The following is a 25,172-nucleotide window of genomic DNA, read 5'->3' as shown; positions in this document are numbered from 1 at the left end:
ATTTTTCCAAATAAATTTCATGACTGCTTTTTCTATTTCTATGAAGAACATCATTGGAATTTTTAAAGAAATTGCATTAAATCTGTGCAGTGCTTTTGGTAGTATGGCCATTTTGATAAAGTTAATTCTGCCTATCCAAGAACATGGGAGATCTTTTTGTCTTCTAAGGTCTTCTTTAATTTCTTTTTTGAGTGTTCTGTAGTTTTCAGTGAATGCACCTTCTAAAAGACCTTTTGTTATGATTTAATTAGCTTTTGAACAAGACAAATGTTAGCCAAAACTGCATGTCAATAATAGAAGATAATGCAAGAACAGTCCTAATCCAGTCATATGGGGGACTCTCAAAAAAGTCCTGGGGAGACACTACCCTTTCATGTCTAAGGTACCAGATGAATCTTAGCCTCAGTTCTAAATGAGCTTGGAAGGGTCAGGGCCAGAACCATCTTTTAGATGAACCATCTTTTAGATTCCTACAGCTGCTGTAACAAATTATGATAAGCATATAGAAACTTATCCTCTCATAGTCCTGGAGGCTGAAAGTACGTTATCTAGGTGTTGGCAGGGCTAAAGCATCTCTAGAATCTCCTGCAGCACCTAGGCTAGAGGTATTCCTAGCCTGTGGCTACATTACTCCAGCCACTGCCTGCCTTCATGTGGTCCTCTGCTTGGTGTCTCTGTCAAATACCTCTCTGCCTCTTTCTTATAGGGACACTTATCATTGGATTTACTAAGCATCTGTATAATCCAGAACAATCCCCAATTTCAAGAACTTTATTTCTGCAAAAATCTATTTTTCTAAATAAGGCAACATTCATGATTTCTGGGGATTAGGAGGTAGATATACCTTTTGAGAGAAACCACCCTTCAACCATTACACCATCCATTCTTAGTTATTTGGTTAGAATTCACATAATCATTTATCTTCCTGATTTTAGGTTTTATAACCCTAACAAGTGTAGCTTTCATTTTATAAGTCTCTAATAAGCATGTTTAATATCAGCTATGCTTAATTTGAGATAATCATTTAATATGGATTTTTCCCCTTAGGATCTGTACCTGTGTCAAGATGCTCTGAAGAATAGTAACTACACCAGGAATGTCTAGTGTTACAAAATGACTGGAAAGAATTCTAGTCTCTTCCGATTTGTTATCATCTTGGTGTTAGTGGTGAAGATCAAAATCCAACTATCTGACGAAAGTGAATTTTTAGTTGACAGGTCAAACACAGGCCTCACCCACATTCCCAAGGAACTCTCTCTTGAAACAACAACCTTAGATGTCTCACAAAACTATATATCTGAGCTTCAGACTTCTGACATCCTATCACTGTCAAAGCTCAGGATTTTGATAATTTCTCACAATAGAATCCAGTATCTTGATATCAGTGTTTTCAGATTCAACCAGGAATTGGAGTACTTGGATTTGTCCCACAACAAGTTGAGGACGATATCTTGCCACCCTGCAGTGAACTTCAAGCACTTAGACCTTTCATTTAATATGTTTGAAGCACTGCCCATATGCAAAGAGTTTGGCAGCATGTCTCAGCTAAAATTTCTGGGATTGAGTGCTACACAGTTAGAAAAATCTCGTGTGCAGCCAATTGCTCATTTGAATATCAGTAAGATTTTGCTAGTTTTAGGAGAGACTTATGGGGAAAAAGAAGATCCTGAGAGTCTTCAGGACTTTAACACAGACAGTCTGCATATTGTTTTCCCTGTGAAAAAGGTATTCCATTTTATTTTGGATATGTCAGTAAGCACTGCGATAAGTTTGGAACTGTCTAATATCAAATGTGTGCTAGACAGTGAGTGTTCTTATTTCCTAAGTGCTTTGGTAAAACTTCAAAACAATCCAAGGCTATTGAATCTTACCTTGAACAACATTGAAACAACTTGGAATTCATTCATTAATATCCTCCAATCGGTTTGGCCAACAACCATAGAATATTTTTCCATATCAAATGTGAAACTACAAGATCAACTTGACTTGAGGAATTTTAATTATTCTCACACTTCTCTGAAGGCCTTGTCGATACACCAAGTTGTCAGTGATGTCTTCAATTTCCCACAAAGTAACATCTATAAGATCTTTTCAAATATGAATATCCAGAACGTTACAGTGTCTGGTACCCACATGATCCATATGCTTTGCCCATCCCAAATTAGCCCATTTCTGCATTTGGATTTTTCCAATAATCTCTTAACCGACATGGTTTTTAAAGATTGTGGAAACTTAATTGAGTTGAAAACACTTAGTTTACAAATGAATCAATTAAAAAAACTTGCAAACATAATTCATATGACTGCAGAGATGAAGTCTCTGCAACAATTGGATGTTAGCCAGAATTCTTTAAGGTATGAAGAAGATGAGAAGACATGCTCTTGGACTAAAAGTTTATTAAGTTTAAATATGTCTTCAAATATACTTACTGACTCAGTTTTCAGCTGTTTGCCTCCCAAGGTCAAGGTACTTGATCTTCACAATAACAGAATCATGAACATCCCTAAAGATGTCACCCATCTGGAAGCTTTGCAAGAACTCAACGTAGCATTCAATTCTTTAGCTGACCTTCCCGGATGTGGTACCTTCAGCATCCTCTCTGTACTGATCATTGACCATAATTCTATTTCCCACCCATCAGCTGATTTCTTCCAGAGCTGCCAGAAGATGAAGTCCATACAAGCAGGGAGCAACCCATTCCAATGCACATGTGAGCTCAGAGACTTCATCCAACATATAGGCCAACTACCAAGTGAAGTGGTAGAGGGCTGGCCTGATGCTTATAAGTGTGACTACCCAGAAAGCTATAAGGGAACCCCACTAAAGGACTTCCATGTGTCTCCATTATCCTGTAACACAGGTCTGCTGATTGTCACCATTGGGGTCGTGGTGCTGGTGTTAGCTGGTTCTGTGACCGTCCTCTGCCGCTACTTGGATCTGCCCTGGTATCTCAGGATGGTGTGTCAGTGGGCCCAGACTCGGCACAGGACTCGGAACGTCCCCTTGGAAGAACTCCAAAGCACTCTCCAGTTCCATGCTTTTATTTCATACAGCGGGCATGATTCTGCCTGGGTGAAGAGTGAATTACTCCCAAACCTAGAAAAAGAAGATATCCGGATCTGTCTCCATGAAAGAAACTTTGTTCCTGGCAAGAGCATTGTGGAAAATATCATAAATTGCATTGAGAAGAGCTACAAGTCCATCTTTGTTTTGTCCCCCAACTTTGTCCAGAGTGAGTGGTGCCATTATGAGCTGTACTTTGCCCACCACAATCTCTTCCATAAAGCTTTTGATAACCTAATTCTGATCTTGCTAGAACCCATTCCACAGTACTCCATTCCTAGCAACTACCACAAGCTCAGAACTCTTATGGCACAAAGAACTTATTTGGAATGGCCCATGGAAAAGAGCAAACATGGACTTTTTTGGGCAAACTTAAGAGCAGCCATTCGCATTAAGTTGATGGCTCAAGGAAAAGAAATAAATCACACACAGAGCTGAAAATATTTCTCTTCTCAAAGTTGCTGTTTTTGGAAGTTCCAACAACGACTTTATTTTGTATCATCATAAATCTAAACGGGAATTTAACTTCACGATGTAGTTAATAATGTGTAATTTCAAGGCCTCTGTTCATCATTTTTATGTGGCAATAAAAATTAATGAAATGATATAATTTCAATTAAATTGATTTAATGTTAAATTTGATTCATCTTTTTTCTATAACTACATTCATTGAATTTATCATGAAATCAAGAGGAGCATTTGTTTCTCTTCAGTGATGTATTTCTGTGTGCTGAGATCAATATTAGAAAACTCCATGACCTACCTACCTATAACTGGGTTCCTACAGCAAATTTCTGCAGCTGTTGGTGCCCTCTGCGTTTCTACTCAGCATTTGCCTTTTCATCTTGAAGGCTGCTCATTGCTAATGCCAGAGACTCTATGCCTGAGGTTTTTTTGGCTTTTTTTCCCCCCAGACCAAGAGGCTCACAAAAAGGGCAATTCAGAAAAGCTGTAGAGTTCTTAGAAGCAGCCTTCAACCAATGTCAGAAAGAGAATTGATGGATAAATACTCCAATTTTTCTCTTCCATTTTTGGAGATAAATCTGGGGTGTACTTTATACTCTTTCTGATTTTCCCAAGTGGGATAAGATTCTGATTGTCCACAGTAGAAATAGTTTAACAGAGTGCTCTTTTTTTAAATATTTATTTTATTTTTTATTTTTTAGTTTTCAGCGGACACAACATCTTTGTATGTGGTGCTGAGGCTCGAACCCTGGCCGCACGCATGCCAGGCGAGCGTGCTACCGCTTGAGCCACATCCCCAGCCCCCAACAGAGTGCTCTTTTACTTTTTTTCTGATTTTCTCATTCTTGTATGGATGTTTCCTGGGAGCTGTTGCATCCTTCTCTAAGGGTCTTCTTCTTCTCCTCTCCTGCTCCTTCTCCCTCTCCTTCCCCCTCTTCCTCCATGTCCCCCTCCCCTCCCCTCCCCTTTCTTCCCCTCCCCTCCTTCTCCTTCTCCTTCTCCTTCTCCTTCTCCTTCTCCTTCTCCTTCTTCCTTTTGGTACCAGGGATTGAAACCAGGGGCATTTTACTACTGAGTAATATTCCCAGCCCATTTTATTTTTTATTTTGGGACAAGGTGTTGCCAGGTTACTTAAGTCCTCGCTAATTTGCCAGGGTTGGCCTCGATCTTGTGATCCTCCCATCTCAGCCTTCCAAGTTGCTGGGATTACAGGTGTGCACCACCACACCTAGCAAGAGCCTGCTTCTGTGGGAATGCAAACCAAGATAGTATTCCACCTTGGTTCAGATGGAAATTCCAAATCTGGTTTCCTGTGTCTGGAGCTCTTGCTGAGATTCTAGTTGCATAAACTAATATGCACAAAAACCTTTCTCCTTTGACCAGAAGGAAGAATGTAGTTGAGGTGTAGTGTACACAGCACTCCTATATGCTCTGGCCCCAGCTCTCAGCTGCACCCTTTAATTCTGGGAAACACCAGTGGAGATGATAGGGGATAAAGAAAAGACAGAGCCAGGTGGGGTGGCACACGCCTGTAATCCCAGTGGCTCGGGAGACTTAGGCAGGAGGATGGTGAGTTCAAAGCCAGCCTCAGCAACTTAGCGAAGCCCTAAGCAACTCAGTGAGACCCTGTCTCTAAATAAAATACAAAATAGGGCTGAGGATGTAGCTCAGTGGTTTAGTGCTCCTGGGTTCAATCCCCGATAACTCCCATATCTGTCCCCCCCCAAAAAAAAGACAGGCAGACAGACATAGAGGAAGAAAAAGCTGGGGCCAGGTGGGTAGCCAAACTGTGAAGGAGTTTGACTGACTCAGAGCTAGCTCAGCATATTGATTATATAGGTTTTATCAACAGGTTATTTGTGGGAAAGTTTTAGCAAAGTGGGCAATTTGAAGGATGCAGAACTGGTGAGACATTAGGATTATCTTGTGGTGCTCAGAATTCTCTATCCCCAGGACCTGGTGCCTAAGCTCAAAATCCCAACTGATGTAACTCTGCACCTTTGCACAGTTTCCTCAGGCCGGCATCACCATAGCAACCGGGCCACTTGACCTGCACCTTCACACAGGAAGTTCCCAGCACAACCACAGCCCTGAGGCCATCAGACCACAAGTCAAATCCCCACTCTCCACACCTATCTTTGGAGAACTATTAAGCAGATAGGGCAGTACACAGAATGGGCTATGCCATGTATTTTTTTAGTTGTAGATGGACACAATATCTTTATTTATTTCTTTATTTTTATGTGATGCTGAGGATCGAACCCAGTGCCTCACACATGCGAGGCAAATGCTCTACCACTGAGCTGCGGCCCCAGACCATGTATTTTTTATATTTATCACATATCCTCTTATGTTTATCACATATCCTTTTATATTTATCACATGTCCTTTTCAATCCATCAGCCAGCTCGGGGCAAGTGTAACTGACAGCATCTTGTCATAACTGCACCACATCTCTCACCTCATGCCCCATGGCTTCACTAATACAGCTACATGAGAGATGGTTGTGGAATCTTGTTCAACTATTCTGACACATCCCCAAACCTGTAAGTGAAATACATCATTTGAAGGCAATCCTTGACCACTACAGGGTGGGAGCCACTAGAAAAATACTCCTCTATTCTTGGGTTAAAGACTGGGACATAGTCTATACTGTTTCCTGAACTGTCTCCAATAGCACTGAGTCATACTCACCCATAGGGAAGACCAGTGTGTGATTCCCTCTGGGCTGAATTTCTTTTCTTTGTTTTACCCTTCTCAGTCCTCTCGCTCTTGAGCTCTGACATTACTTCTCCAAACAATCTGTACATAAAGTTCTTGTCTCAGTTTCCCCTTTTACGAGAGGAGATTGGGGGGTACCCAAATAATTGGAACTTACAGTGAATCAGAGGACCCTATATATATCTGAGTAACTAAAATAAAAAAATAACAAGAATACAGAATGGAAGTTTAGAAATCTTCTAGCTTAACTGAAATGAGTCTTCTTAAAAATGGTGGTTTTTCTGTCAGGTTTTGGAGGAAGAATTTAACTTTGGAAAGTTCAATGTGTGATGATGCGCTATGGAAACGCCATTCTACACAGAGAGGTTCAGAGAGCAAAGGCAGGGACTGGTGTCCCAGTTTAATTGGGTCATGAAGTTCATGAAAAATGACAGTAGAATATAAATGTGGAAAGTTACATTGAGAGTATTATGCTAAGTGATATAAGCCAGTCCCCCCCCAAAACAAAGGCCAGATGTTCTCTCTCCTATGTAGATGCTAACATATAATAAGGGCAGGGATGGGAAGAATAGAAGTTCATTGGATTAGACAAAGGGGAGTGAAGGAAAGGGAGGGGGGATGGAAATAGCAAAGGCTGTAGAATGAATCAGACATCACTTTCACATGTTCATATATGAATACGCGACCAGTGAAACTCCACATTGTGTATAACCACAAGAATGAGATCCTAATTAAAATAAATTATACTCCACGAATGTATGATTTGCCAAAATACACTCTACTGTCATGTATACCTAAAAAGAACAAATAAAAAAATCCATTGGATAACTGTTTTCATATAATCCCAAATAAATTTTTACAAAAAAGATCATATTGTCAAAATTGTCTTAAATCAAGCTGTGGAGCTAAAACTTAGAGATTTAGGGAACATCATCTAAATTTCTATGAAACATAACGGTGAGGAGCACATTCAAACCATGAAATGTATGCTAAAGATACAAAAACTCTAACGGAGTTGCAACTGCTGTTATAACTGGATTTTCCTGTTTTCTCTAGGGTGACCGCACTTCCTGTATTGAACTTCAAGGTTTCACAATCAAGTTTCAACTGCTCAGCAAGCAGTTGTGCTTAGATTTCAGGGATTGCTGTAGCAAGAAACCACAAAGGGTGACCTATGCAACATTTAGACATTTATTGATTCATTGTTCTAGGGGCTGGACATCCAAAATCAGGGAATGGCTGAGGCTGGCCCCTTTTGAGAAGGGGAAGGGACTTGTATCTGGAGGTTTTCTTCCTCTGTCCCTTCACACCATCCTCCCTCTATGCCTGTCTGTGTGTCCAAATTTCCTCATTTTATAAGGACATCAATGATGCTGGATCAGGACCCAGACCCATAACCTCACCTTACTTAATTGCATCTACAACAATCCTATTTCCAAAATGGTCACATTCTGAGATACTGAGGTTTGGGGATACACATTTCAACCCATACCCCAGTGTTAGACTAAAATATATATCTGAAGGGAGGCCTAAAGTTGCTTGAGTTTATATAGCAAACTCAAGATTTTGAGGATTGAGATCAGTCTTACGTGTGAATAGCTGATCTCTTCCGGGTCTAGGGAGTTTTCTACAAGGTTGAAATTATGTTGGTGGGGTCTCCTGCCAAAGAATTCCAAGTTGGGAAATGAAGAATTCAAGTCAAAATAATTCAAGTCAAAATATGGATAAACACAAAATAATGAAAATAGAAAGATTCCAAAGATAATGAGAAGTATCACAGAATGGGTAAATATGCAAGCTCTGAATTTGAAGATCTGGGTTTTAATTCTGGCTTCATTACATGTATGTGGATGACCTTGAACCAAAGACTTAAACTTCTTAAACCTTGATTTCATTATTTGCAAAATGTACCCTCAGAGTAGCTAGCCATGACCTTTAGATTTTCAGGTATGAATTAAAGATTGGTCCAGTATGTCCCCAAACTACAGAATTCACACAATGAGCTTTCTAAATGGTTCAGGTGAAGCCCCTCTTCCTAGGATTCAGCTAAGAGGAAGCACAGTCCACATGCCCTTCTTAAAGGACTCATGAACAACAAAGCTTGGCTCCAAAATTCTCTACTAGTTTTTAACTCATCTCAGCCTCTCTGACCTCTTTTATTGGCTAGAGGCAGATGCTCGGTAAAAGGCCCCAAACCAGCCATTTACTCTCACACCTCACTCACAGGACCTCCACAAAAATTGGAGAATAACATATTTCCATTTTATCAGCTTGCTATACTAGTGAAAGTCAAGTATTTTATATGTGTTTTTTATATGGCCATAACTGGAGAGCAAAGTACTTGGGCAATATATATGGAGAGTTTAAAAATATTAATGCTCTTTGATCTGGTAATTCCATTTTTAGGAATCTATCCTAAGGAAATAAATTGAAATGTGGAAAAGAAATTATTCATGAGTATGTTAATTGCAGGTTCACTGATGAGTGAGAAATTTGAAAAACTTCAAACTTCCACCAAAGGGGGAATGTGTTGTGCTCATTTGAGGACATGATTTCATAAGCATTTAACATATTGTATAGAGTTAAATTTTATGTTAGGTATTTTATCACAATTTTAAAAAGTTATAGGAAGTCTTTTATTAATGTACATTAGTGCTTATATTGTAATATGAATGAAGAGCCCAGGTTATGAAACCTTACGTATGCTGTGGTTTCAGCTGTGCTAAAACATGCATAGAAAAAGGTCTAGATGAAAATGTACAAAAACATCAGCATGACATGCCCTGGTTGGTGTTTGTTTTGTTTTTACATTTTTCTGTACTTGGAAAATCTATAATCAACAAATCGAAGTCAAAATTCAGTCTCCACCAGAGGTGGGGGAGTGCTGAGAATAGAGTTATAAATGGGGGCTGTAAACAGGCATTCTGGTATTAAATCTTGGCTCCATTTCTCTGTAGCAGTGTGTCCTTGGATTAATACTCTAACCTCTCAGTTTCTTTTCCTTCATTTGAAAAATAGGTGTAATAACCGTATCTCTTTCAGATGGCGGTTGTAAGAAACCAGTGGTTTCTGACACTGCGTGGCATAGTGTGTCCAGAGGACAGGGCTTATGCAGAGTCCTCTTCTCACTCTAAACTGACACACTGGGTAGGAAATGCATCCCAGAGACAGACCCCCGCGGCCTGAGTCCTGGCTGTTCCACCTTGGGAGCTGAAATAACTCTCTGCTTTATTATCCTACACGTAAAATTAAAATAATAATAACTGTACCTGTCTTATATTGTTGTTAAGAGGGTTAAATAAGTTGAGACATTAAAAATCCACAGAACAGCACCAGACACAAAGCAAAAGCTCAATAAATGATAGTCACCATAACCATACTGGTTTTTATTACTAATTGCTGTTATCATCATGACTCTTATCCTCATTATCTTAAACCACTCATTATAGAACTGGAGCTGAGCTGTCCATCATGTTCCATTTAGATTGTCCTGGAGTTTCTGAGATGAAATAAAATCAGAAAAGAAATAAAATTTAGCTGCTTAAAAACCGGAAATAGCTCTATGTTAAATCAAGTGAGGAAATGAACAAATAGATAAATTATACATTGTAAATGGGGAAATAAGAAATTGGAAAGTAAACTGGTAGCAAATATCAGATAAATTTCTCTTTATATATATTTATCTCTTTAAATTTGTCTCTATGTATATATCTATGCCCTTTATATAGATATAAACATTATATATATATTTTTTCTATATATATATAAACATCCTATATGTTTGTACGTATATAAATGTATATGTCTTCAAACTGTATGGGGAAATTATTTGCAGCTTAGAACTTGATATGGAGCTAATTAACCAAATGTGAGGCATGACATTCAGATTCTCCCTCCAAGTTAACCATCGTGCATTCTTTGCTGGGAAATACTGGAGGTTATGTCCCCACTGTAACAGTCAGAAGCCAAGAAAGAAGGTGCGATGCATCCAGAGAGCAGAAGCTGTAACCCAGGAGAGGGGCGATGACGTTCGCTCTGCAGCTGTCCTAGACAGAGCCAGTACCTACTTGAGCGAGATGACAAAAAGTCATTTGAGGGAGGTGATCATTTATTTAATAGATTTGGTTTTATTAAAACTTTGACTTGAGAGCAATTTGTGAATGTGTGGCAAATGGGAAAAATGAAATAAGAGGCACTTGTTAACAAAGGAAAACCAAGAAGTCTAACCACAGACTGTCATCCAAGTGTATAATGTGGCTTTTAGCCATGCCTCAATATCCCACACATATTGATAATGTAAACACTGAAAAACAATTTAACAAAAAGTAAGAGATAATATAAATCCCTGCCAAAATATTGCTCTTAAAAAAGTGAGTCATTAAGTTACAGAAATGCTTTGTTTTCTTTTTTCTGCTTAAAAAAAAAACAATCAGATATCAATGACACCAAATGCAGTGGTGTGCTGGTAAATATCTAATAATAGATTCTTTATTTTTAAAACAATCTTTGATGTAAATATTCCCACTGTAGCCAATTTCAAGGGGCAACTGTGGCATCATTGAAGACAGAGTTGGAAAGAGTTGGAAAGAGATGAGCATGAACATACTGTTACAGTGCTTCCACAGGACGGATCCAAGAGACGGTAACCTCAAGAGTATAACAATAGCAAGAACATAGTTAAATAACCAGGAAAGGATGAGTTCTGAGTGCTTACTTCCTTTGCTTTTAATATGGATTATTAAATGCAAGTAAACATGATTTAATTTTTAATAATGGTTTTATTAAACAACTGGTTCACAAAGTCATTGAAAATTAAAAATGGGCTCTCATGAACTGGAATAAGCTGGCTCTCGCAGAGCATTGGATGTACTGGAAAATATCTTGGCATGATTCAGTATATTTTTTTTCAGTTATAATCAAAATAAAGATATGTGGTTGGGAGGCAAACAAGGAAACCAAGGGGAATTCCTCATGCTGACATGGTCTCCACCTCTCCCTAAGATCAACGCTAAGAAGCTCATTAATGAGGTTATAAGAAAAACTGCCCCTGGGGGGGGGTGGTGAGAAGCCCCGGGCTCCCCCTCTTCTGCTCCACTCTTCCCTCCTGCTCCCCTGTTCAACTTGAGCCTTTATTTTCTCTGTTCTTCTGTCTCCACGTCCTTCCTGTTCTTGCCTTGCATCCTGCTTGTCTCCACTTCTCTTGGTCCCCATTCTTTCTCCTCTCTTTCTGTTTTCTTCTTTGGAGCCTCTGTTCTTCTTCCCTTCCATTTCTCTCTCTCTTTTCCCATTATTTTTCTTTAATATTTATGTATCCTTCCTCTTTGATCCCCATTCCACTTCAGTACACATTGTTTACTGTCTTGTCCTTAGAGCACGTGGAATTGACTGCTGAGGACACAGGTCCTGGCCAATTTGGAGTATACAACTGTATAGCTGATTCATATTGTTGGTTTCGTGGTGTAAACAAGCCCACCTTGGCCAGCTTCAAGGAAACAGTGTGAGGTCACTGAAGGGGTGAAGTCGGGGTGAAGCTGAGAAGTAATGTGCCCTTGACTCTACAGAGGCAGCTGCCTCTCCACTGAGATCATTTGCGGAATGAGCAGAGTTGGTAGAGAAAGAGCCCAGGGGCTGGAGTCAGAGGGTAGCTTGCAGAGGAAATGGGAAATACGTGTGTTCAGCATCACTGGGGAAAATGGATGAGTTGGAGTTCCACTTTGTGGGCTAAGTGTAGGATGGCCATTTATTAACTTAAGGTTCTAGTCCTCCATGTCCAATATGACGATCACTGGTCATGTATGGCCATGAAGCCTTGGAATGTGGCAAGGCTGAATTGAAAATGGGCTGTAAGTGTAAAACACACCACAATTCAAAGACATGTTAAAATGTCATGTTAATATTTTTTTATATTGAGTACTTGTGAACTCATATTTGCATATGGTGGATTATATTAAAAACTAAAAATGCATTCTGCTGTCATATAGACCTAATTAAAATAAGTAAATTAATTAATAAAGTATTTGTTGGTACTAGAAACTGAAGAGGCGCTCTACCACTGTGTTACAATCCCACTCCTTTTTAGTTTTTATTCTGAGACAGAGTCTTGCTAAGTTGCCCAGGCTGACCTACAACTTGTGATCCTCCTGCTTCAACCTCCCAAGTCACTGGAATTACAGATGTGTGCCACCTTGCCTGGTTCATCATTGTCTTTTTAAATGTAGTTACTAGAAAATTCCAAGTCACTTATGTGGCTCGCATTATTTTTGTATTCTCGTGGAGCGTATTGCTCTATTGTTGGTAATAAAGCATTTAACAATCTCTGCAAAGCTTTTAGTCAGGTTCCTGCTCCATATCTAGGACCATTTTAATTTATTTGTTTGAACCAAAACTTTCTCCCCGCCTTATACTTATAAGCTATGGTAAATGAATAAATAATAAACTATTTGAATTTCCAAACCATGTGAAAAATGTGTTACATTTTATTTATTTTTTAAAAAATATAATTTAAAAGTAACTTGTGCCTTTATTTTCACTTACTGATACCTAAATTAAAAGTAGAGGGGCTTTAATCGACACATGTACCATACTAGACCTTAAGTCAGCCAGTGTGTCTTTAGGGAGAAAACTCCCCGGTCCTTCCTTCTATCCAGAAAACAGTCCTGAGTCGGGTGACTTTCCTCCCTGTCTGGATCAGGGCCACTGGCCATGCCAAAGACAAGCCACAAAGTGGACCACAAAACTATCAGGTGGCCTGTGAGTCCTCTGACCAATAGAGATGCTTCGTTTTGGATGGCGGGACAAAGATCCAATCAGATTTTTCATCTTGGGGGAAGAATCTTCAGGATGAGCCTCAGCTCTAGAAAGAAATAAAAGCAAATATAGCGATAAAGAGAAGCTGTGAACTGAAAGAGAAACAGATTGAGGAAGTGCTAAAGAGAAGTGAAGTCAAAGCTAGAGTAGAGAACAGCCCTTGCCCACTTGGGAGGGCAGAGCTGGCCTGAGCACCAGGGGTGCTTGTGTGAGGCCCAGGAAGCCACTGTTCCAGCCTCCACAAGGCCTGGCTGTACCACCATGCGCTCCTGGACCTCCTAGAGTACCTTCAAAAGAAACCTCCAGCCCCTTGAGCTAACCCTAGGCTCTCTATCCACTGCAACTTACCTACGGAAGTAGAAATCTGTCAGGCAGAAGGCTGGAAACAGGGGAAGTCACAAGAGGGGAACTGTGTATATGGGTGTGTTTGTGTAAGCATGAGTGTGTGTGTGTGTGTGGGGGGGCATTTTAAAGGAATAAAAGCATTACATCTCAAAGTTATCAGCACATGTGGTTGTAAGCATACTGTTCTTGGTGGCTAACTCTGACCAAGGATTTAAAAGTGTTAGAAATCTCAGGTGAAGGCAGGAGGACTAGTGCATTCACTCTTGGGATCCTGGAGATGTAAAAAAAAAAAAAAAAAAAAATCCAAAACTGTGCACTTTGGAGCCTGACACATTCAAGTTTGAATCTTGGTGTCTTTTACTGAATGATTATCTTGGGCAAATTTCTTGTTTTCACTCAACTAACCTCCCCGTCTGTCGGGTGGGGTTCCTGCAGGTCTCCTCTGTGGCTGGTGGCCAGGCTTGGCCAGCATCTTTTATGCAGAGGTTCCTGCACTTAGGAAGTAAGTGCAAGCTGGGGTGATGCCGGGCAGGTGACAGAGTCCTGCTCCCTTACTTGGCTCACCTGGTTTTGGTAAATAAGTTACAAAATAAAGACAGAAAACCTCTCAATTTGCTCATGGAGTAAAGTGTTCAAACATGTTGGTCTCTGGGCAAAGGAAGAATAGGCCTTTAGACAACCAAAAGCCTAAGTGATTATTTTTTTCTTGAGAGGAAAATGTACAGTGCAAGTGTGCTGATCTTAATAGTTAAGAATTTCTGTATCAAGGAAGATTTGGAGCTCAGTTCTTTAAACAAGACCCTCTGCAATATTCCCTATGGGTTTGCATCTATGGCCTGTCTCCATGTGTTCATGTAACACAGACATGTTTATGTTTAGGTAGGCAAGAGAGCAGATTGGTTTGTTTTGTTGTATTATGTACGGTTTTTTTATTGTGAGATTTCCCCTCAATAATGTAGAAATATATACAATTACATTTAAAATTCAAAAATCATAATACAATTGAAAAGAACTCTTATTTTAAGAACCTATCCCCTTCCCATTTTTTACTAAATAAATTATAATAAATCTATTACAATCATTTAAAATGTGGAAACTGAATCAGAACAAATTATATTCTATGCTTTTATATTTATTATGTCAAATGTTATGTATAACCAAAAGAACCAATTAAAATCTGGGTGCAGTGGTACACGCCTGTAAACCACACAGGAAGCTGAGGCAGGAGGATTTAGAGTTCAAAACCAGCCTCAGCAACTTAGCCAGACCCTAAGCAACTCAGCAAACCCTGTCTCTAATGAAATATAAAAAAGGGCTGGATGTGGCTCAGTGGTTAAGTGGCCCTGGGATCAATCCCTGGTACCAACAAAACAAAACAACCCAATTTTAAAAAGTGGTCATTCCTCCTGTGGACAAATCCACTTGGAAAGGTTCATCATTGTTGGTGTTCCAGGGGCTGAAGGAAGGGGGGGCCTGGTGAGCTGCTGCTTGTAGGTGTGGCTTTTCTGCTGGGGATGATGAACAGGTTCTGGAGATGGAGAGTGGTGATAGATGTACAGCCTTGTGGATGAACTTAATGCCACTTGATTGCACACTTAAAAATGGCTGTAAAATGGTTTTATGTTATGTTGTAGTTTACCACAATAAAAAATGTGCTTTTAAGATGCTAATAAATTTATGTAACTTGCAATGCCGCTAGCATGCAGTAGAGGGGGAAAGGGATTTAAACTTGACTTTCCTACCTGCTCCTGCAGCTAGTTCTGCCCCTGTCAGTGAACCACCCACACACACCTGCAGCTCTACGGAGACGTGAGAGCCCTGGGGTAAGGACCGTTAGCTCTGTTTTCTTTTTTAATGACAATCCTGAAAAAGAAATAAGGGGCATATGTATCTTTTCTGAAAAGATAATTTAAGCTAATATAGGTTGGGGGGAAGTAGATTTATTGAGATTTTTCAGTATTTACTACTTTGCCTAAAGATCTGTGATTGTCGACCAGGAATATTATTGTGAGGAATTATCTTGCAGATGCTTGGGGGCTTGGGTTTTCTTCACTGCTGATTAAACCTGGTCAGCTCTTCTATCTAGAGTTGATGACCTCAGGAATTGTCATGAGTTCCTTTTTTAGTTGCCTTTAATACATGTTGACAATATCTGCTGGGTGAGATCTTTGGCTACTTAATCATATCTGTTGCTCCTTTACCCAGTTCAAAGGTTTTGCATATGCATTGCTTGCCAAAAAGTAGGGGCAGATCTGATGGACCTTGTGCAATGTTGTTCTTGCTCAGTTTCCCTTAGAAAACCAAGTGGTTAAAGATGGTGGTTTGGCTGCTGGAGGGTTTGGTTCACATTATGTAGGTATTTCATTTCTTAGAAGAGCTTTCTCATGGACGGCCTATGCTGAGCTGTTAATTAGAGATGTGTGCATTTTGAGATTTCTTTTAATTCTTATGAAATTATAATGATCTTAAACATATATTTACGCATAGGCAAAGTCTCTCAAACTTTGTGGCACCCGGAAGAATGTCCCATAGCTTCATACCACTTCAGAGAAAAGAGTTGGAAGAGGGGAGGAGGCCACCATGGTAACGGGCCAGGTCAAAGGAGACCATCTCTGTCATCACATTCTAAGCTGCTCCACTTCAGGGTTTGAGATGTCTTAGCTTGGGTTTAATTGCCATCCAGAAGGGGCCGGACAGATGCAGGTTCAAATCCCTTCTCTACTGCTTATTCACTGGGTCACCTTGGGCATGTTACCTAACCTCTGGGTTTTAGCTCCTCTATCTGTAAAATGAGAATAATAATAACCACTATTTTGTTGGAATGTTGAGTAGGTTGAATAAGACAATGTAGGGAAAACACATAACTCCATATCGGACACATGGGAAACCATCAAAAAAGATCATTCTCTTATGTTTCAAAAGTCATTCAATGTTCAAGGGATTTTTAAGCCTTTGTCCCTTTCTCTGAATCACTGGGAAAAGAGAAATTAGATGACTAAGTATATATCCTTTGGAAAACAACCAGTTGTCATTTCTTGGTGCCCTTGGATTTGGACTGATAAGTCAAGTTTTTTTTTTTAGTTATTAAAGAAAGTTACTGTTTTTCACCTGCTTCAGCATAGTAGTAATAGTAGAAATATGATATTTACTGAATGCATCAAAAGTTTATGTTGGGGCTAGGGGTGTAGCTCAGTGGTAGAGTGTGTGCTTAGCATGTGTTAAGGCCCTGGGTTTGAACAACAACAAATTTATGTTCTATTTTAAAAATGTTTTAGTGAAATGCCATAATTCACATGTATTGCCTGAGGAATTGGACCTTTTTATTTCCTTATATTAAGAGAAGTTCACAAAAGGTTCTGCTCTCATTTTATTTCCATATATAGTTGTGGTACTGGGGAGGGGGAAGAAATGGGTAAGAAAAGGAAACTCTGACATCTCAACCCAGAGGATTCCAGATAAAACAATGGACCAGATTCTGCTACATTTTTCAAGGGTTATCCAGACCTGGAAGCTTAAAGTAATTTGCTGCAAAGTAAAGTACTCTGTAAGATGATAACATTAAAATCGCCTTTATCAGTTTGGTGACTTGGTGATTATAATTACAGGGATCTTGCCTAGCCATAATGGAGTCTGAGGGGGGAAAATCAGTATTGTGATGTATTCTTTATGCTTTTGATATTTGTTCAATGTGAATTTTCACATTAATTTCTTTTAAAAAATATTTCATTAGACCATTGTTAATCTTGATGACTGAGTTCCTTGTTAACCTCTTAAAATCTGTGCCTTACTTACTTTACCCTGGTCTTGGCCTTGATAATTACTACCATTTATTCAATGTGTCATTCCTAAGTGATTTGATGCATGATCTATTTTATGCTTCTGCATAAACCCATTTTATAGTTGAGAAAACCTAGCCTTTCAGAGATTAAACATGTAGCGCACGTCACACAATCAGTGAATGGTTAAGACTGGACTTGAACACAGGTCTGTCCATCCCTAACACAGATTCATTCTTTAGGCATCACACACTGCCCACATGAGGAATTCACAGTATCCATTCATTCATTCGACACTTACTTTTTAGAACACATTATGTACCATCTTGTGTTAGGAGAATAAAATGTTAAAGTCATTCATTCATCCATACATTCCACAAATATTTGCTGAGCCTGTGCGGTGGTTACAGAAGAAGACAAGATAGACAGCCATCAAGGGGATGGGGTGTGGAGGAGACTGTCAATAAACAAAGGAACAAAATAGTTGTAATCTGGTAAACTCTAATTTGCCAGAATAAGAGTTGATAAAATATAAGAATTTTATCATCAAAGTGGATAATTAACATATTTTTGTAAAATGTAGGAATTCTCCAAGTGTACAATGTAAGGAAATTCACACAAGACATGGTGATGATGTGTGTCACCAAGATCGGGAATAAGATGCTCTGTATACTTTGGTGGTACTAACAGTTATATGGACAGTCTGTCTGTCTGTCTGTCTGTCTATCTCCTCCACATGAGGATATAGTGAGAAGGTGGCCGCCTACACACTGGGAAGAGGCTCCTTGTCAGGAATTGTCTTCCAACTTTTTGATCTGGGGCTTTGTAGCCCTCAGAACTATGAGAAATAAATGTTTGTTATCTAAGCCACTCTGGCTATTGTGATTTGTTACTGCAACTTTAAACTAAAGACAAAGTATTTTTATTTTTTTAGTTATTTTGGAAGATATCCCCATGTTTTCTAGAATTTCTTAAAACACACACACACACATAAGCACACACAAACTTGGGAAGGTTCTAGAAAGAGAAATCCAGATGTTAGTGGGTAGTTGTTAGGTCAGCTTTTTCACCACTGTGACCAAAAGACCTGATGAGAAAATTTTAGAGGAGAAAAAGTTTATTTGGTGCTCATGGTTTCAGAGGCCTTATTCCATAGACAGCCAACTCCATCGCTCTGGGCCCAAGATGAGGCAGAACATCGTGGAGGAGCAATAGGAAGCAGAGAGACACTGTAGACCAGGAAAAAAATATACACCCCAAAGGTGCACCCCAGTGACCCACCTCCTTTAGCCACACCCTACCTGCCTGGGTGACCATTCAATTAATTTCTGTCAGGGGATTAATGCACTGATTAGACTAAGGCTCTCATAATCCAATCATCTCCCCTCTACGCTGTCTTTCATTTTCCCACACATGACCCTCTGGGGGACACCTCGTAGCTACCAAAACAGTAGTATTCTAGATAGCCTCATGTTTTCATTCTGCCAACTTAGCCCACCATGTCCATACCCACATGTCACACAGTCTCTCTCTATTGTCTTTGTTTCAATTATTTTTCTTTCAAGTCCTTATCACTACCCCACATATACACGCCTTATTTTGTTCTCAGACTCTTTTCTTACTCGCTGGAAGGTAAGCTGTGAAGGAAAAGAAATCTATCTGATTTGTCTGTTGCTAGACAATTCCCCAATGTCTAGAAAAGTTTTGTCAGAAGAGGCAGTTAATTAATATCTTGAACAATGAACGCATGGAAATCTTAGTTCTCCCACCACCTCTCTTCCGTGTCAGAGAGACAACTTGAAGCCTAGCTCCTCTCAAAGTCCTCTCAATCTTCCATCATGACTTTTCTCACCTGTAAAGTGGGGGTAACAGTGTTTCCCTCACTGAGTATTGTGACTAATGAATGAGATAATACATTTAGGATGTATGTGAGGCATTTAGGATATACCTTGACACATCAAAATCCTCCCAAAATAAAAACTGTTTTCTTTTTAAAAACCATTATTATTGCTATTATTCAACAGCGATCCAGATTGCCTCCAATCTGAACAGGCAAAAGGACAGGAATCCTGATTGTGTCTGTTTGGACCTTCAAGTTAGAGGGTAAGCGATTTTTAAAGACAGATATTATCTCCAGGGACTCTCTATATCCACAAATATAAAAGTTGAGGAGCAACACCGAGATATTAATTCTAGGGCCCATAATATTTAACAATAAAACAAATTACTTTCACTCTTCTTAAAGCCTTCTGGCTATCGAAAGGGGATGTGGGAGGGGGTGATCTGGCAAGGGCATTCCTCAGCGGAGTGGGAGGGAGGTGCTTCTCCCACCTACTGCACTCTCTGTGAGAATCAGACCTCAGTTTGGGGGACATGGCACATGCAGTGACTGGCTTGTAGATGTATCAGCCAAGGTTCTGAGTTTAAGTCAAATCCCCAATATAGGTTGGGACTTTACTCCAGTCTCTTGGTGAATATAGTCAGATACTGGCATTAAAAAAAAAAAAAGTTCTAGAAAAACAAAATTATGTCATTTGCAGGAAATGAATTGAATTTGGGAACATTAGGTTAAGTGAAATAAGCCAAACTTATAAGGTCAGGATTGTATGTTTTCTCTCATGTGTGGAAGCTAGAGAAGAAAAAGGAAAATAAAAGTTGGGTGAGGGGAGGGATCTCATAAAAATCAAAGGAAAATCAGTAGAATAGAGCAAAGGGACCAGGGCTGGAAAGAGGGGAGGGGGCAAGGAAGAGCTGGAGAGTGACACTGACTAAATTATACTATTACATTGTGTGCATGTACGAATATATAAAGATGAATCCTACAATTGTGTGCAACTTTAATGCAACAATAAAACAATAAAAACTAAAAATAATTACATTTTTTTAAAAAGTCCTATGGGAATTAACAAACCACTTTATTTTATTTTTATTTTTTTTTTTAGTTGTAGACAGACACAATACCTTTATTTTATTTATTTGTTTTTAGGTGGTGCTGAAGATTGAACCCAGTGCCTCACACATGCAAGGCAAACGTTCTACCAACTGAGCTACAACCTCAGCCCTTAACAAATTAATTTTTTTAAACAATTGTTCTGTGCTATCTTTCCACAGTTTGGAACTCATCTTCATCATTCATATGAGGAAACCAGGGATAAAATACTTGGAAACACAATGAAACTCATCAAAAACTTTTATGTATTTTGTAATATTGTTATGTCAATAGAGGGCTTGGCCTCAAAGCTTCCAGAAGAAAAGGAATTAATTACTAACTATTCCAATATGTTTCTAAAAAAGGTTCCCACAGACTTGACCCCAACCACAACCACACTGGATTTATCATATAACCTCCTTTTTCAAGTTCAGAATTCAGATTTTCATTCTCTCTCCAAATTGAAAACTTTGATTTTATGCCATAACAGAATCCAACAGCTGGATATCAAGATCTTTGAACTGAACCAGGAGTTAAGATATTTAGATTTGTCTTATAATAGACTGAAGACTGTAACTTGGTATTCGCTGGCAGGTCTCAGACATTTAGATCTTTCTTTTAATGACTTTGACACCGTGCCTATTTGTGAAGAGATTGGCAACATGTCTCACTTGGAAGTCCTGGGTTTGAGTGGAGCAAAAATACAAAAATCAGATTTCCAGAAAATTGCTCATTTGCATCTCAATACTGTCCTCTTAGGATTGAGAACTCTTTCTTATTATGAAGAAGGTAGCCTGCCCATCTTAAACACAACAGAACTTCACATCGTTTTGCCAAGAAACACAAATTTTTGGGTTCTTTTGCATGATGGACTCAAGACTTCAAAAATATTAGAAATGACAAATATAGACTGCAAAAGCCAATGTGTGAGGCATGAAACTCAACAGAATCTTATTTTAAAGAATGCCAAGACATCTATTCTGTTATTTAACAAAGTTGATTTACTCTGGGATGACCTCCTCCTTATCTTCCAGTTTGTTTGGCATACATCGGTGGAATACTTCCAAATACAAAATATAACTTTTGGAGGGAATGTTTATCTTGACCGCAATTCATTTGACTACTCAAATACTGTAATGAAAGCTATAAAATTGGAGCATGTACATTTCAGAATTTTTAATATTCCACAGGATAGAATGTACTTGCTTTTTACAAACATGACTATAGAAAACCTGACAATATCAGATGCACAAATGCCACACATGCTTTTTCCTAATTATCCTGTAAGTTTCCGATATTTAAATTTAGCCAATAATATCTTAACAGATGACCTGTTTAAAAAACCCACCCAATTGCCTTATTTGAAAACTCTCATTCTGGAGGGCAATAAACTGGAGACACTTTCCTTAGTGAGTAGCTTTGTTAACGGTACACCCTTGATGCACTTGGACCTGAGCCAAAATCTATTACAACATAACAAGGATGAAAATTGCTTTTGGCCAGAAACGTTGATCACCATGAACTTGTCATCCAATAAATTTGCTGATTCTGTTTTCAGGTGTTTGCCCAGAAGTGTTCAAATACTTGACCTGAATAATAACCAAATTCAAACTGTCCCTAGAGAAAGTATTCACCTGAAGTCTTTACGAGAGCTAAATATTGCATTTAATTTTCTGACTGATCTCCCCGGGTGCAGTCATTTCAGCAGACTCTCAGTTCTGAACATTGAAATGAACTTCATTCTCAGCCCATCCCTTGATTTTTTCCAGAGCTGCCAGGAAGTGAAGATTCTAAATGCAGGAAGAAATCCATTTCGGTGTACTTGTGAATTAAGAGATTTCATTCAGCTTGAAAAATATTCAGAGGGCATGATGATTGGATGGTCAGATTCATACATCTGTGAATACCCTTTGAATCTAAAGGGGACTCGGTTGAAAGATGTTGATCTTCCTGAATTGTCTTGCAACACAGCTTTGTTGGTTGTCACCATTGTGGCCATCATGACCATTCTGGGGGTGACCGTGGCCTTCTGCTACCTTCGCTTGGATCTGCTTTGGTACTTCAGGATGCTAGTTCAATGGGCACAAACCTGTCACAGGGTTAGGAGGACAGCACAAGAACAACTTAAGAGCAATGTCCAATTCCATGCATTTATTTCCTACAGTGAACATGATTCTCTCTGGGTGAAGAATGAATTGATCCCCAATCTAGAGAAAGAAGATGGTTCTGTTTTGATTTGTCTTCCTGAGAGAAACTTTGACCCTGGCAAGAGCATTGCTGAAAATATCATAAGCTGCATTGAGAGAAGCTATAAATCCATCTTTGTTTTGTCCCCCAATTTTGTCCAGAGTGAGTGGTGCCATTATGAACTCTATTTTGCCCAACACACTCTCTTCCATGAAAGGGCTGATCGCATCCTTCTTATCTCTCTGGAACCCGTTCCATTGTACTGCATTCCTACCAGGTTCCACGAGCTGAAAGCTCTCATGGAAAAGAAGGCATGCTTGGAATGGCCCAAGGATAGATGTAAATGTGGGCTTTTTTGGGCAAATCTTCGAGCTTCTATTAATGTTAATTTATCAGACACTGGAGAAGTGTGTGAACTACAGACATTCTCAGAGCTGAATGAAGAGTCCCGAGGTTCTACAATATCTCTGATAAGAACAGATTGCTTATGAAACTCCACCTCTGTAGGGAAATTGGGGATCATATACACTGTTGGGATATAAATGGATACAATCTTTATGATGATAATTTGTCAATACCTACTAAAATGAAAAATCATTATTTGCCACAGTCCGGCTGCAGCAAAATAACCGGGGGGTGACGAACTACTTGTGCAGATTGATACAGCAGGAGTGGGAGCGTTTATTGCAGGACAGGAGCAGTATTTATACATTCCACACAGCTTATCTAATTAGCATAAACTAGATACAGCAGTCAACCAATCAGGAATCTCCACACTTAATGGCTCGCTTTTGTTACTTCTCAAACCACTCCCTCTGGCATTTTGCCAGGCACCATCCAGACTTGTTTACGAACTCTAACATTCCCCTGGCAAAATGCCAGGTGTTATTTTGACTTGTTTACAGACTCTAACAATTATTCCCTTCATGTCATTTTCTAGAAAAAATTCTAAAAATATATTCTCTGGGGGTTGGGGTTGTGGCTCAGTGGTAGAGTGCTTGTCCTAGCATGTGTGAGGCACTGGGTTCAATCCTCAGAACACATTAAAAAAATAATTAATTAATTAATTAGAGTTAAAAATATGTTCTCTAAAACACCTGTACAAGTTTGCAATGTTTTATGTAAAAAGATGTTTATCACAGAATTTTTTTATAACCATGGAAAGTTGAAAAGCTTCCCAAATATTCACAAAATAAGGGTTGATTCAATAAATTCTAGTATACCCATGTAATAGGATATTAAATAGCCATTATAGTATGGAGAAAATTATATTAATATGTTAGTTTATACATTGAAATAAAGGTCTAAAATAATCTGTATCAGCATACTGATATAGTAGTCATGGTTTGGGTCTAGAAGTTTGGATTACAGGAATTTCTATGTTGTGTATACCTGTAATGTTTGAATTGCTTAGAATGAATCTGTATTTCTTTTGCAAGTTAAAAAAATAATTTTTTTAAAGCCTACACATCCTACTCATTTTGTTTGATTCTTCTCTTCTTGTCTCACAATTCACCAGAAAGAAACAACCACTTCTCAATTTTGCAAAATCGTATTTCAGAAACAAACATGTCACTTCTCTGGTTGGAAAATTCTTGTAGTTTACCCACATGTAACAGAGGAAAAGTTGCATGTACTTTTAAGATTGAAACCATTCTCCTCTTATCTCCCTGCATCCTGGGCTCAGTCATTGAGCTCTGTTAAGTCATTTGCCCTTTCTGGGACAATCAGCCTTCTTTGTGCCCCAGACTAGAGAGTGCATCTGGCATCATGCCTGCCTGGAATGGCTTGTTCAGGAAATCTTACATTTCCTTCAAGACACAATACAAAAGTCAACCTTTCTTGGAAAACTTCCTCAATCCTTCCAGTAAGCATGATACTCCTTCATTCTTTTTAACACTTTGGACATATTTCTATCAGCCAACTCATTATAGACCTCTTTAAAGTCTCCATTTCTCACCAGACTATGAACTCCTAAAGGCCATCTGCCCCTGTATCAGCAGCAGTTTGCACAATTCTTTTTTCAGAAAAGGTGCCTGCTAAATGCTTAAGGAATGAGTTTGGGTTGGTTGAAGATCTTAGTGGGACACAACTGGCTTCAGGATAGATGGTGGGCTTTGAAATCAAATCCTGAGAAGCTGGGAAAGAAGAGAAGGAATAAGTTAAACTCAGGCAAAAGGAAAGAGAATCAAGAATTGAAGGATTCCTGAGTATAGAACGCATCACTTGAAATTGCCAAATTGGGTTGCTCTTGATCTACAAAGATACCTGGTTTTCATCTCATTTACTCTAATAAAATTGATCTATTGAGCAGGTTAAAACTGAATTCTGCATCTACTTATTTCCTTACAGTTTGTACTCTTATGAATTCCTCATGCTAAGTAGTTTTTTTTGAGTTGTATTCTAGATGGTCAACCTGAGAGTATGGGGAAAGGGCTGAGAGTCAGTCTAGAAGCCAGGTTATGCCACCATCTGGCCAGAAGCCAGAGTTGAGGAGCCAGAGATTAGCAGACTTGAAGCTGAGCATCTCCTGCCCCTGCCTGATGAGCCCATGGTCTGTCTGGCAGAAGGGGAAAGACAAGGAAATTGCAGTGGCTGAGGGCAAAGCCTGGGGACAAGGCTTTTCCTGGGCTGGGCCACTGACATGATTGTGATTCCTGGCTTCTCAAGAAGTGAGACAGATTCCATATGAGAGTTTGTAAATCTTGAGTAAAATACTTAACATGAGATGAAGTAATTTTGGATCATACAAAGAAGGTAACATTAGCCCTAAACTCACCAGAATTCAGTTATTTCATGATAGAATCCTCAGTTTAGTAATACAGCTTTAACAGCAGATGTGTTCTATTACAATTTAAAAAACATTAGATTTAGCTTTC

The 25,172-nt window shown here is 39.1% G+C and overlaps 2 protein-coding genes across 12 annotated transcripts in view; both read left to right on the top strand.

The window, feature by feature from the left end:
• The window catches only part of Tlr1 (toll like receptor 1), a 48,442-nt gene extending 44,742 nt beyond the window's left edge, over positions 1-3,700 (top strand). For all 11 annotated transcript variants that reach the window (XM_046448795.2, XM_046448928.2, XM_046449091.2 and 8 more), the window contains one exon: positions 1,048-3,700. In XM_046448795.2, the coding sequence (XP_046304751.1) occupies positions 1,114-3,501 (2,388 nt within the window). In that variant the 5' untranslated portion in view covers positions 1,048-1,113 and the 3' untranslated portion in view covers positions 3,502-3,700. The remainder of the gene's footprint in view (positions 1-1,047) is intronic.
• An 11,464-nt stretch (positions 3,701-15,164) lies between these two features.
• Tlr10 (toll like receptor 10) lies at positions 15,165-23,768 on the top strand. The gene is made up of 3 exons (XM_046448217.2): positions 15,165-15,224; positions 19,202-19,280; positions 20,164-23,768. Exon 3 carries the CDS (start codon positions 20,349-20,351, stop codon positions 22,782-22,784), a length of 2,436 nt encoding a protein of 811 aa, XP_046304173.1. The 5' UTR covers positions 15,165-15,224; positions 19,202-19,280; positions 20,164-20,348; the 3' UTR covers positions 22,785-23,768.
• Positions 23,769-25,172: the final 1,404 nt, after the last annotated feature.

This window comes from Marmota monax, unplaced genomic scaffold (assembly GCF_021218885.2).
Source record: "Marmota monax isolate L192 unplaced genomic scaffold, Marmota_monax_Labrador192_F-V1.1 WCK01_AAM20220418_F8-fsc00025, whole genome shotgun sequence".
NCBI classification, from domain to species: Eukaryota; Metazoa; Chordata; class Mammalia; order Rodentia; family Sciuridae; genus Marmota; species Marmota monax.
This window is presented reverse-complemented; position numbering and strand designations above follow the sequence as displayed.